The sequence below is a fragment of the Ambystoma mexicanum genome, chromosome 4q, assembly GCF_040938575.1.
Source record: "Ambystoma mexicanum isolate Mex_15411 chromosome 4q, UKY_AmexF1_1, whole genome shotgun sequence".
Lineage (NCBI taxonomy): Eukaryota > Metazoa > Chordata > Amphibia > Caudata > Ambystomatidae > Ambystoma > Ambystoma mexicanum.
The window spans coordinates 1,141,292,747-1,141,306,004 of record NC_090928.1 but is presented as its reverse complement, the minus strand read 5'-3'; the positions used below and the strand labels follow the sequence as shown (position 1 = coordinate 1,141,306,004).

At 47.6% G+C, this 13,258-nt stretch overlaps 1 protein-coding gene across 2 annotated transcripts in view; it reads right to left on the bottom strand.

The window, feature by feature from the left end:
* RBKS (ribokinase) overlaps positions 1 to 13,258 on the bottom strand; it is a 589,003-nt gene that overhangs the window by 562,524 nt on the left and 13,221 nt on the right. Inside the window, exon 2 of one of the 2 annotated variants that reach the window (XM_069608727.1) lies at positions 8,782 to 9,181. The exons of the other annotated variant lie outside the window; for it this stretch is intronic. Within the exon in view, the coding sequence (XP_069464828.1) occupies positions 8,782 to 9,176 (395 nt within the window). The 5' untranslated portion in view covers positions 9,177 to 9,181. The remainder of the gene's footprint in view (positions 1 to 8,781; positions 9,182 to 13,258) is intronic. 2 annotated transcript variants of the gene reach the window in all.

Sequence of the window (13,258 nt, the reverse complement as noted above, 5' to 3'; positions counted from 1 at the left end):
GGTTGATGATCCAAGAATACTTCCATGAAATCCAAGTAATGGGAAGGTATCAGATGTATTGAAGCAGCTGACAAGGATCCTGCGGAGTTGGTTTGTGGATGAGGGGAGATAGGCTGCAAACACCCTTCTGAGCAAAACGAAGACTTGAAATGAATGGTATTAGCCGTCCAATCGATGGTAGGATTATGGCGGCGCAACCAGGGCATCCCCAGTATTACGGGGAAATGAGCAGCACGGATGAGATCAAATACCACCATCTCTTGATGTTGGAACAGTTTGACGTTAACAGGTTCTGTTTCATACCTGATGGGACCGGATGACAAAGGAGTACCGTCAACTCCTTCCACTGGGACCGGCTGTAGTTTCTTGCGGAGAGGCAGGCCGTTCTTCTCTGGCCACTGTATGTCGATAAAATTTCCAGCCGCACCACAATCCAACATCGCTATCACATCCCAAGGGTCAGATTTGCCGCTCGTGAGTTGGACAGGAAAAACCATCAAACGTGTATCGTCACTAGAGGGTACAGGTAAGTGGTTGATACAGGGAGACGGACTACTGTCCCCGGACCTTCCCCTGTTCAGGTTCGGGGGGTAGCGTTTCCCTGTCGCCGAGGGGGTACCTCTGGACAATTTCGCAAGAGATGCTTCTGGGACCCACAGTACATACAGAGACCGAGATCACGTCTTCTCCTTCTTTCTTCTGAGGTTAGCGGGCCTCTTGTTGCACCAATTTGCATTGGTTCTTCTCCTTGATGAGGGACTGTACGATTTCCCTGACCCGGCATATGGAGGATGGGCGTCGTAGGATTCCTTCTCCGTTCTTGCCTTCTCTCTCCTAAACGGAATTCAATCTGGAGAGCAAGAGAGACTAAATCCTGAAAGGAATGTGGTCTAGCAGTCCTGGCTAACTCATCTTTGATATCCTCATTGAGACCCCTGCGAAACAATGTTTGTTGGGCAGAATCCGGCCAATCAGAATTGGTAGCAAGTCTCATGAAGGAAGAAATATAAGTTTGCACGTCTAGATTACCTTGTTTGAGGTCTATTATTTGTTCATACGAAGAGAATTGGACCTCAGGACGTTCAAATCATGCTTTGAACATTTGTGTGAATGCTGCATAGTCATTTGTAGCAGGGTCAGACTGGGTTATAAGAGGGGTTGCCCATGCTGGTGTATTGCCGGCCAGGTTCGAAACTAGGAATCCCACCTTCGCCCTATCGGAATCAAATGCTCTTGGACGAAATGTGTAATAGATCAAACAGGAGTCTAAAAACTCCCTTAGCGATCGTGGGTTCCCATCATACTTGCCAAATTGCAACGGGAGAGGAGGTAGGTCACCCCTATTTTCCCTGTTCTCATCACGAGTATTAACTTGCTGGCGTAATGTCTGGTTCTCATTTCGGAGGGTTTGGACTGCCACAGTTAGCCCTTGTATGGCCCCTACAAGTTCTTGGTACTGTTCGAGTGAAGCCATTCTTACTTCCTGGCGTTGCACGCTGTCAGATTTGCAATAAACCTCCCTTCCTTCCTCCTCACCTTTATCGTCTAGGTCGTCTTCTTGTGGTGCTGTCTTTCTTCGTCTGCGTATTTCCTTGGTTTTCTTCTTATCGTGTAAATAAGGTCGGTCTGTGCTGGAAGCCACGCCGTCGGGAGGTAAACCCCCAACCACGGGGCTCCCCGGGAGACCGTCCTCCAACAGGGAAAAAGCCTCCTGGCTGAAAAAACCCTGTATTCGATCCTTACGGATGTTTCACAAGAATGGCTTTGTTCAAGGTACGTAGTCCACACAAGGAGGATGAGAGTGTGAGAGAGAGACGGAGTAGCCGGAGCTGCAGAAGGTGCCTGAAGCGAGGAGGACACAACACGGAAAGCAACGGAACGGGAAACGAAGGTAAGAACAAAAAGAAAACAGAAGTAAGTACGCTCAAAGAGGCGAGAGGGCAGAACAGTAGGCAACGATCGAAGGGACGGTCGCGGGAGAGACAGAAAAGATAACAATGGAGCGTTAGCTCTGAGAGTGAAAGTTACTAGCGTTGGCAGGACAGTGAAAAGACCGAAGGTGCAACGCATCCGAACGCCAGCAATTCCTCCAGTATAAACAACGGGCAGCCATCTTGAAAAACACTAGATCGCTCACAGGAGAACGTAGTGTAATGTGAAGGCACTTTCAATGGAGTCTCCAGGAATGCCATAACTTCCATCGGGGAAGCATGACAAACAGATCCTCAGCCTGAACTGGGGTGAGAACACGCAGCGAACCGCTGCATGGTGCCCGGCCGGGAGAGTGGTTCCCCCTGATACACTGCGACGTGACCCACGGCTCCGGCAACAAGCAACGGCCCCGCTGCGCCGAAGGAGAGCCTTGCCACCCGCCGTGTACGGCCTCAGAGCTCGGCTGCCGGGAGCACTGATTGGGAGGCTCCGAGCGATGATCCGCAGCGCCGCAGCACCGTAGTGAGGGAGAGCCACGGAACCGGCCAAGACAGGGGAGGGGAATCCCTCCCCTCCCCCCAAGGAGGGAGCATCTCGAAGGACCATCCACCCGCTGTCTGAGCAGAGGTGAACACAGGCAGCAAAACGCTGCACAGTGTTCGGCCGGGAGAGCTGCTCCCCTGATAAGCTGTGAAGTGAACCGCACCCCCCGGTGCCCTCCAGAGGTGGGCAACGAGTGATGGCCCAGCTGTGCCATAGGAGAGCCTCCCCACCCGCCGGTGCGACGCCGGGGCCTAGCTGCCTGGAGCGTTGCTTGGAAGGACCCGGGCATAGATCTGCAGCGCTGAGGCACTGCACTGAAGCAAAGCCGCGGAACCAGCCAAGACCACCTCGGAGGACCATCCACCTGCTCAACGGCAGGAAGCGTACGGTGCAGCTGACACCGGCATCAAGTAAGTCCACCAAGGAGGCAGTAACACAAACCCCCCCCATAGACACCGAAGGGAAATAGGAGGGGAGCGGGACCTTATCCTATGGACGCAGTGACCCCCAACCCACGGCTGCACTGGGTGAGGGGGCAGAGGACTGCTGCGCGACAAATGAGATTGGCACCACGTGGAGTAAACCTTCCTTGATTAAAAGTCCTTCTGAAACTAATGAACAGTGTGCCCTCGACCCGGGACCCTTCCCGCATGGGATGTGCGGACTCCGCTAGGCGTGTGACTGGTTGTGCCGGCCTGCCTCCCCCCAGGAAACACATCGAGACATAAACAACGCGGAAGACTCACGTTGCCCTCGACCCACAGTAACTGCTGCCAAGCGGGGGATCCACCCTACGCAAGGGGAACGTCCCGCCAGCCCTGGGAGTCCAAATTGCAGTAAAGGGACGACTCAAACGAGAACACTGGTACTAAAGAGCAGGACAAGAGTGGAATCCAGAATCGAGGGAGTGATCCGGGGCCTGAATCCACAGCTGCTACTGCATCTACCTCCGTAACCATAACAAGGAACGCCTTTACAATAGCGAAGCATGGAGCCCACGCCGCCAGTGCCATGGGCAAAGATAGACACAAGAAAACATCCACACAGAGCAGCATGGACCAATACGCTGTCGCCACCACTCCGGCACCGATGGGCCAAATGACGCGGCCGACATCTCCCACAGGCGAGGACAATCTTTCACTGAGGGACGTGATGGCCGCTATTGCTAGCTCGCGCTCCTCCATTGAGATTAAAATGGACAGTATCGCGGCAGACGTCTCCTTTTTATGCCACGACCTCCAAAAACTCACCTCTCGGACAGGAGAAGCGGAACATCGCATCTCTGAAGCAGAAGACAACATTAGGGGAGTCAACCAACAATTGTCGCAAGCCATGACCCGCCTGAAAACCCTGGAATCTAGAGTTGACGAGGGAGAGGGAAGGTCTCGCCGCAACAATGTGCGCATTCTTGGGCTACCAGAAGGAGAGGAAGGGCACAGCATGGAGCTATTCCTAGAACAGTGGCTTGCAGATGCTCCCCATTCTTTCTCCAAATTCTTTTCGGTTGAGAGAGCCCATAGGATGCCCTCAGGGAGGCCAATCCCGGGCGCGCAACCCCGCACAGTGATTGCTAAACTGCTCAACTACTGGGACAGAGATGCCCTCCTCCAGATGTCACGCTCGAATGAGACAATTACTCACAACGGATCCCGAATCACATTCTTTCCTGATTACACCCAAGATGTCCAACGGGCGCGGCAATCCTTTGAACCACTAAAGAGACAGCTAGCCCTCATGAACGTCAAATACGGGCTGCTTTTTCCAGCACAGCTTAAAATTTATCATAAAGGATCCACAGTACATTTTACCGACCCGCTGGAGGCATGGAAATGGGCAGAAACGCACATCGAAGGCGATTGGAATGCGAGACCGGCGAGACACAGAGGGAGACCCCGGCCTGGACGAGACCGCCCCTCCCCCGTAAGAGATCCTGGAAGGGTGGAACCAGAAGCCCCGGAACAGGGGGCGAACCAGAATGAAAGATGAGCGGGCGATGATCCTACACCAAAGGCGCATCAAGGATCACAGCTATGCAGCGACACTCTGTTCCTTCAACTGGCTCACTGCTGTGTGGAGTGCTCCAACATGAGAAACCCGACCACATGGTGCAGGAAATGGGGCAGACTGTTTCTCCTCCCCATTGTTTCTGACTTTAGTTACAGTTTGACCTGACCCCCTAAGGTTTGGAGGATCAGCGATGTTCGGGCGACAGGTACTTCAAGTTGGGGTGGTGTATAGGGAGGGGGGAGGAGGGGAAAGTTTTCATGATGTTTTGTTAGTTCGGGACTATAGCATGCTCAAACACCAACCCAAACACAACCCTCTACACATTATACCCTGCAGCACCATGTATCGGGATTCTACTCCCGCAAGACATACCAATGGGAGGCAACCCTCCCGACTAAGGCATCCTTCAAGCCCTCCAACAAGAGTTTTAGATGGCACAAACACAAACCCACTCACCACCGGCTGACCGCCCCAGATCCCTCAAGCTGCTCACCTGGAATGTGAATGGAATGGGCTCTGGGATTAAGAGACGCCTGATTAGGCAATTGCTGCATAGACACTCTCCCGGCGTGGCCCTACTATCTGAGACACATCTAGCGGGAACACACTGCACCCTCTTCCAGAGAACCAACTACCGGACCGCATTCCATGTGGGGTATACAATGGGATCCAGGGGCACCCTTATCCTTACGCACAAAAGAATCCCATTCTCCCCACAGGTCGTGGAACAGGACCCGCGAGGTCGCTATGTACTCATCCTGGGTTCGCTCTGGGGAGAAACACTGGCCATTGTGTCGATATATTCCCCGCCTGGATTGGGCCAGGATTTATTGGATGACCTAACCACTCTCATGGGGAAACACCAGTCAGATCGGTGGATACTGGGGGGAGACTTTAATGATGTTATGTGCAATACCATAGATCGTACCCACCTCAGAGGGCGCAACCCGGATACTCCCACAAAACTCTCTAACTTTGTGTCCGCCCTGGGCCTCCGCGATGTGCGGCGGGAATTACATCCCCAAAACAGAGGTTATTCGTTCCACTCAGGTGTCCATGGCTCCCTCTCTAGACCCGACTACCTCTTCCTCCCGAACACAGACCTACATAGGGCGATATCCGCAGAGTTACTCCCTCGTGGAATCTCGGACCACTCCCCACTAATAAGAGAAATACAAACGCATGCCATGACTCCTCCTAGAACATGGAGACTAAACAACTACCACCTCTGATTCCCCGAACTGGTTGACCGCCTCACGGAGGTGTCCGATGAATATTTCGATATAAATGAACCGGCTGTGGACGACCCAGTAATGGTGTGGGAGGCTTATAAAACGGTGCTGCGTGGGGAAATAATCTCCTGGGTAGCGAATAAAAAGAGAGAGAGACTCCAAAAAATAGAGGCAGAGGGAGAATTGATCCAGGCCGAAAACACGCATGTTCTTGACCCTACCCCGCAGACCCAAAGGTCTCTCAAATTAGCCACGGAGAGCCTCAGAAATATCATGCTGGATAATGCCAAACAGGCCCACTGGGATTCCAGAGCGAGGATATACGAATTAGGGGACAAAGCAGGCAAAATGCTGGCCTGGCTTGAGAGAAGGGATGAGGGGAGACGCCACGTCCGGGAAATCGTTGCCCCAAGTAATGTAAGGTACCAGACGGATGCCGAAATAGCAGAGGCCTTTGCCCAATTTTATGCGGAACTATACCGAGCCCCGATATCACCACTCGACTCGACTCTGCTAGACGAAGTAGTACTCCAATCATTGACAGCACAACAGCTTGCGGAACTAGACTCCGATCTCTCTGAATCTGAAATAGCCGAAGCCCTAGCGCAACTCCAAACAGGGAAAACGCCAGGCCCTAACGGATTCCCGGCCGAAACCTGGCAAAAGCTTGGAGGGAACAAAAATAGCAACCCCCTCTACAAAATGCTCCTTAACGCCCGCGACCAAGGCACCCTCCCACCAGACCTATGTAAAGCCACCATTGTGGTCATTCCCAAACCTGATAAACCCCCGGAACTGTGCGCCTCTTACAGGCCTATCTCACTAATTAATAGTGAAGCCAAGGTCCTCGCCAAGCTCCTAGCCAACCGACTGCAGCCAGTAGCCCACACCCTGATCCACCCGGATCAATGTGGCTTTATGCCACACAAGTCAACTTGAATGAATCTGCGTCGGCTCCACTTGGCGCTAGAACGGGCCCGGTCATCGATAGCCCTCTCGCCCTATTGGCAATTGATTTCGAAAAGGCCTTCGACTCGGTCAGGTGGGACTGCCTCTGGGAAATCATGAGACGTATGGGGTTTGGCGACGGCTTCTTTCATCCCCGCCAAATGCACCTCCATCCTATATAATGCTATCACAAGCCTGAACTCACGACTTTAAAGGCCAAATGGGAGGTGGATGTAGGGGAGATAGATCCAGAAGACTGGATCCAAGCACTAATGCATCCAAGGGAAGTGGCCATCTCCTCCAGGCTTCGGCTGGTCCAGTTAAAGATCCTGCATAGGGTCTATTACTGTAGAACGATACTATATAGGTGGAAGAGAGCCTCGAACCCGAACTGTCTCTGATGCGGAGAGGAAGAGGGGACCTTCTTTCACATTCTATGGGCATGTCCCCGAATCCGCACTTTCTGGAATGAATGCTGCACTGAACTTAACAATGTCCTTGAGTGCCGCATACCACTGGACCCAAAGATTTTTTGGGTGTTCCGGATGAGATTGCTCTTAATAAATGGGAAAGGCTGCTTTTGAACACGGCAGCGGGACTGATGAAGCGCAATATAGCGCAAAGGTGGGGAGCCCCGGAGTCCCCAACAATGGAACAATGGGCAACGGACATGGACATGGACATATGCGCAAGGATAGAACACAGAATATACACTGCCAGAGGCTGCCCTGCTAAAGCGGACAAGATATGGGGGAGGTGGGAAGAGGAAGGACCTTAGATCCTGCTGGATGCAGCAGGGGGATACGGTTTAATTGCACTAATGACTTGGGGAAATGTTATGGGTGATTGATAATGACTCTGCTGATGATTGAACTTTGAAAGGACATGCTAGTCGCTACATGTTGTTGTTGTTTTGATGTGATGTAAACAATTAAAAAAGTTTTATCCAAAAAAAATATATAAATAGTTATTAAAATGAATAAAGTATCACTGTGAACAAAGCATCAATCACATAGCTTTGTTTGTAAATCTAGTTTTAAATAAAAAAAAAACCTTTGTAACCTTGCCTAATTATCAAGGCGATGAAATTAGTCAGAACTCATAGTTATATCGAAAATCATCATGTATTACTATTACATTCATTAAAATCCGAACAACCAAAAGAAAACATGCGTTTAAAACATAGACTACGAAACATTACATTCTGATACCACGCACTTGAGGGGAATGGATGGGAATGAGGCAAGGGCAAAAGGCCCGGAACAATGTTCAAGGGATACATAAGCTCTGGAGCCGAGATGGCAACTGCAGCTAAAGACACCTGAAACCCCATCTCAGTGGGTTTTGCCCATAAAGATGGCTGCGACATTGGTTTTGTGTTGGCAATAAAAGGCAGTGGATTTTATTGAACAATACATCATTGATGAGGCAAAAGGACACCAAACTTCTTTCATGCACCTCCTAGAAGGTTGGACGTGTTGTGTTGTTGACTTACTAAAAAATGTTAACTATTCCCATTAACTTTTTTTTTATTTACGTCGGTAATGTTGATGGCACAAACAAACTACAAATTGTATTGATGCGGTTGCGGTCCTGTGTGTAAAAATCCCCTGTATTGTCCGTCTTCATTGGGGAATTTTGCGTGAATGTCTCCCGAAACACAGGCATGTATTACTCGTTGAACACTGAATCCAAGCCTTCTATGAATCCCCCCTGTAAACGCACGATAGGCCACAAGCCAGTACCACCATTGATAAACAGAAATATTTTACATCAATGAACCAGATGGCTGTGTTTCGTTATTCCTAAATGCCCACATACATTCGATGACATTGTTACCCTTAGAAAAGTATCAAAGTACAAATGTGAACGCCCATTCCAGCTAGAAGAGTTTTGGACCTATGGCAATATTGTTTTAAAGTTGAAAGTGAATGAAACATAATTGTTTGGAGGTTAAATGTAGTGATGAATACTCTGCCTTTACACTAGTACGGGAAATGTATTCAATGTACAGAAAAAAAACATTTGTTGTTGATCGATGGAGGTTACAATGATGTAGCAGAACAACATCAAAAGTTAGTTGTTCCTCAAACATACATCAGATCTAGAGTGAACTTACTCGTTACTTGGATTATGAGGGCGAACTGTTGCTCGAAGTTCGTGCATAAGGATCATCATCATCCGCAACACAGATCTTGTGATGCATGCTGCCCTGAAGTCATGCAGCTCGGTAATGCATAAGGGTGGTGTGTCTTCTTCGGCAACGTAGGCCAAGCAGCCAGATTTTTCTCGGCGGCGGCAGCAGCAGTTCTCCACCTCGGTTGGCATAACCTTGCAATGATCGCAGGTACACCAGGTGGAAACGTCTTCCATGCGACTGGGATCAGGCTCTGGTGATTGATCATCAGCACTCTCATCCAATTCACCATTGTTTCCGCTTCTTTCTCTTTCTCTTTCAATTATTTCCTCCTCTGAATATTCAGGCTCGCACTGGTAGGGCTGTATTGTTGCCATAGTTCCTGAAAATTAAAGAAGTAAAAAATCAACAGTCAGAAAAATAAGAATGTGTTTTTTTTCATATAGTTACTACTATTAAAGAAGTATAAGAGAACACACTGCCACGTTACAAAACCCCATAGTGCAAAGACATGAACAATAGGCACAAACTACAACATTCTGCATGCACACATGTACAAATTAAGCCTTGTAAAAGGAGAATTTAAATATGGTTTGGTTAAGAATTTTGCATATAGGAAATGTTTAAATAAAAGCAACAACTGCATTTAATCAGTTCAAAAACTCGAAGTACCAGTTCACAGTGCATCAAACTGGAGTGATAACTGAACAGAGCAGAAACACAAAATCACAAAAGGTTTGTTTATACTTTGGGGAAAATGTGTCTTGGCATTTCCATGGAGACACGTCACTAGCTTGCGCACAGACGACATTGACACAAGACGTGCATTGGCATTGTCAAAATGGGCATAAACGTCCAGTGATGTCAGCTTGAGGGGCGGGTGATATGATTTAGTGCCGCGAGCGCACTTGAACTTAGGCCGATGTATCAACGGATAAGATTAGCTCAAGATGGCGGCGCCCAACCCGTTGTTTTCATGTATGTAAATGTGAGGAAAACTAAGGTTAGATGCATAGGAAATTATTTTAAGATAGATAACAGTATGCTTAAAAAATCATGCCCGATCGATTGGGACAGTAACATTTCTGAGCAAATTTTTTCTTTATATCAAATCATTGTGTATTAATTAAATAAATGTTGTTATACTTTTCTAATTATTCCTCTGGACTCTCTTTCCTCTGTTGTTGATTTTTGTTGATTATTTGCTCCCTGAGTCCAGAGGGTGGGAACACCTGCTCTTCAGTGTACCCAAATGAAACCAAGTAAACATTCTGTGACCGTAAAACATTTACCAAAAACAAAGAAGAAAGGTGTTTCAAGGAACCAAACAAGATGCAAATAAAGAATCACTTGAAGAGGTGTCTACAAAAATTAACTCCCATCTCATAGCCTGTACCTGAATGGGTGCCAATGGGTGAATGGGGCATTCCATTCCACAATAAATAGTTCTTCCCCTCAGTAATATCCCAGGTAACTAAAATAGCTACGGTAGTAGTGAGGGTGACAATTGTAATGCAATCTCATTTCACTCAAACCCATGGAGCAGGTACACTGGTGGCAGAAGCTGTGCATGGTTAATTCATCCCAAGCACAGAACGTTTTACACAGTATAACATGTTTCACCTGGAGAACATGGCAGGCTCTCGGGTCATGCGTAGCTAGGTCATCCAGAACAGTTTTATTTCTTTGCATTGTGGGATGTTTCTCATTCAAATATCTGGACTACAAATTCCAGAAAGAAAAGAAAAACAAAACTACTGAAAGGCTTACTCACACATGTCAGGGGATCACTTGAAAGCTCTAAAATAAGCATTGGTCGGGTAGGGCAGCTTCAACGACACAGAGACCAACTGGGAAATAAGCCAACGCCAGAAACACCAGCTTTCCTTACAGGCTAGCGCACACTCAATAGCGGTGAAAATGTTTCCCTTAAATCAGTTTATTTTTGGCAAAGAAACCAAGTTGTTAAAGCCTCATAGTTCTTTTAAAAATTCTCCATCAACATATTTCTTTAAGCAGGACCTCCAATATCAGGCCCCACCTGTCTTTCTCTGACACCCACTGGAAATGTTCCTGTGTGTAGAAATAACCTTGAAATGCCCACTATCTGTATGACTGGTCCCTAATGAGAATTTCACCCAGGCATATACATATGCGGACAGCGATGTGAGGCTGTTACTCTACCTGGCTTAAAAAGCTTAACCTGGAATATCATGCCTGTATGTGGTTATTTGAGGATGCACCTAAGATTGCAATATTTGATCATTTGAGGGTCTACTTTGCGTATGATGGAAGCACCATGGTATGTGATGATGTACTTTGCATATAATATCACAACCAGCATAGAATGGCAGTAACTGCCGAGATGAAGCTGCATTCGGCGTGTGCCAGCAAGTGACCATACGCCCCTGTTGGGGCACATGAAGGCTTTGCGACACTCTCGGGATTTCCATCATACGGCCTGCCATCTACCACCATACCTGCGGTAAAGTGCACCAACAGATGATTAGTGTTGAGCATCAGGACAAGTAAGTGTTGTACATTACTCATTCTGTAGAGGTTGGGGTGCCGATTCTTTATTTTTTATTTTACATTTTTAAAGCGCTCACACAGCCCACAGGCATCGAGGCGCTGTTTCAGGAATTGTTTGTTTTTTGGATGCATAATTGTTTGTTTTTTTGTTTTTCTTAGTTGCGTATTTATAACGTGCTTAAACACCCAGAAGTTTCTAAGCGCGGACCTGGGGATCGAACCTGTGTTGCTTCGTGTCGTCTTCCTTCCAAGGCGCGCACGTTGCCGCTGAGCTATCCTCCCGGGACGATAAATGCAAATCATTGCTTTTTACAGTAGGAGTGTAGACTCTGGATTTGTGCATTCAATATAAGCCAATCAATAGCAGCATTCTGTTCTCCCAATTGCTCCCGCAAAAGATAACAAACAGTTCACGCTTCTGAACACTAATATTCCTGTATATTATTTTTTGCTGTACTTCTAGATGCATGAGGGAGATCATTGACGTGTTGTGACCCTCTCCTGTCCTCTCATCACTGGACCAAAGTTACTGAGTCTTCTACCATGCTCAGTGACGTCTCAGTTGGAAATGGCAGACTGTGGCTTGAGCTACACTTTAGTTTCCACTTTAGTTTCCGGGGATAGGGGGATGATTGGTGTACAGTCTGTGCTGTGTTTCTGCAGTACACATGCTGTACTACACTTGCCAACATGATCCATTCCATTTCGATCTGTAGGCACTGATCCAGGCCCATTTTCTGCTTTGCATCCTGTGACTTGTAGTACTAGTTTCATAAATAGTGGGGATATAACTTGAGGGGGTAAAATGGCATTACATGGTGTACAGTGCTGCTATACATTGATTATATGTGTGAACAGTGCAGTGTTGGTTTTACTGTTACATTCTAGGCTGTGACCTATAATCCATGATGCTAACTAGGAGCAGAAGTGGCTGGACGTATGCAAGGACATCAAAGACATACTGTTCATGGACTAGATACCCATTGCACTTGAGCGCTTTAAAATGGTGACATTTCAGAAGAGAGAACACTAGCCTAAGTAAACCGCGGCCAAATCACTCAGTCAATGTGTATGTCTGGGGGGCATCTCCAAGAATGTCTCAGGTCATGTTTTGAGGGAATAATGCACACAGGCGTCTCCAAAGGGTACATTGTCTGTGGACCTCTAGTCCTAATCTGGAAAATGTAGATCCATAGGATACTGAAACTGAGGTTCCTAGAGGACAACTATCTAAAGCAATCGTTAGCTGTAGGATTTATTAAGAGCCAGGATCGTTTTGGGCCTGGACAGCGCTTGGTTTCAGGACTTGGATTTTATTGAAATCTTGTTTGCGCACCTCAAGGTATACTTCATGCATATGCACAAACCCACAAACAAGGCAGAGCTAATTGAGTCAACAAGTGTTTTGTTTTTCAAGTGCTATGTGCTGCAGGACAACTGCCCATATAAAAAAAAGGTCCAACAAATGGTTGTCGAAAGGAATGGGGTAACAACAAATATGTAAATATTTTTATATATGTTATTTGAATTGGATTAGGTTTATTGTCCTGAAAACTTGATGAAATTAGCTGTTTGCAGGCTTTGTACCAAGTGAGGCCCAGGTCTGGGCTGCGTCAGAGAACATCATGTATGAGTTAAAGACGGGCTTCCGGCCGGGATCTGCAACCACACACAACATGCGATTATTGAACTGGCTTATATTAGAAGCAGTGCAAAAAGAGACCCGTCCTTTATACATAACCTTTGGTGACTTTAGGTCAGCTTTTGATCTTGTGAACAGAGCCAGGCTCTGGAGTACAATGGAGGGCATGGGATGTCCTGGACGGGTCCTGGACATAATTAAGAAACTACATGAAGATACCGGAGCACGAGTTCGGCTAGACAACGAAAGGGGGTTGTCCTCTTTGATCAAGCTTAGCAGGGGAGT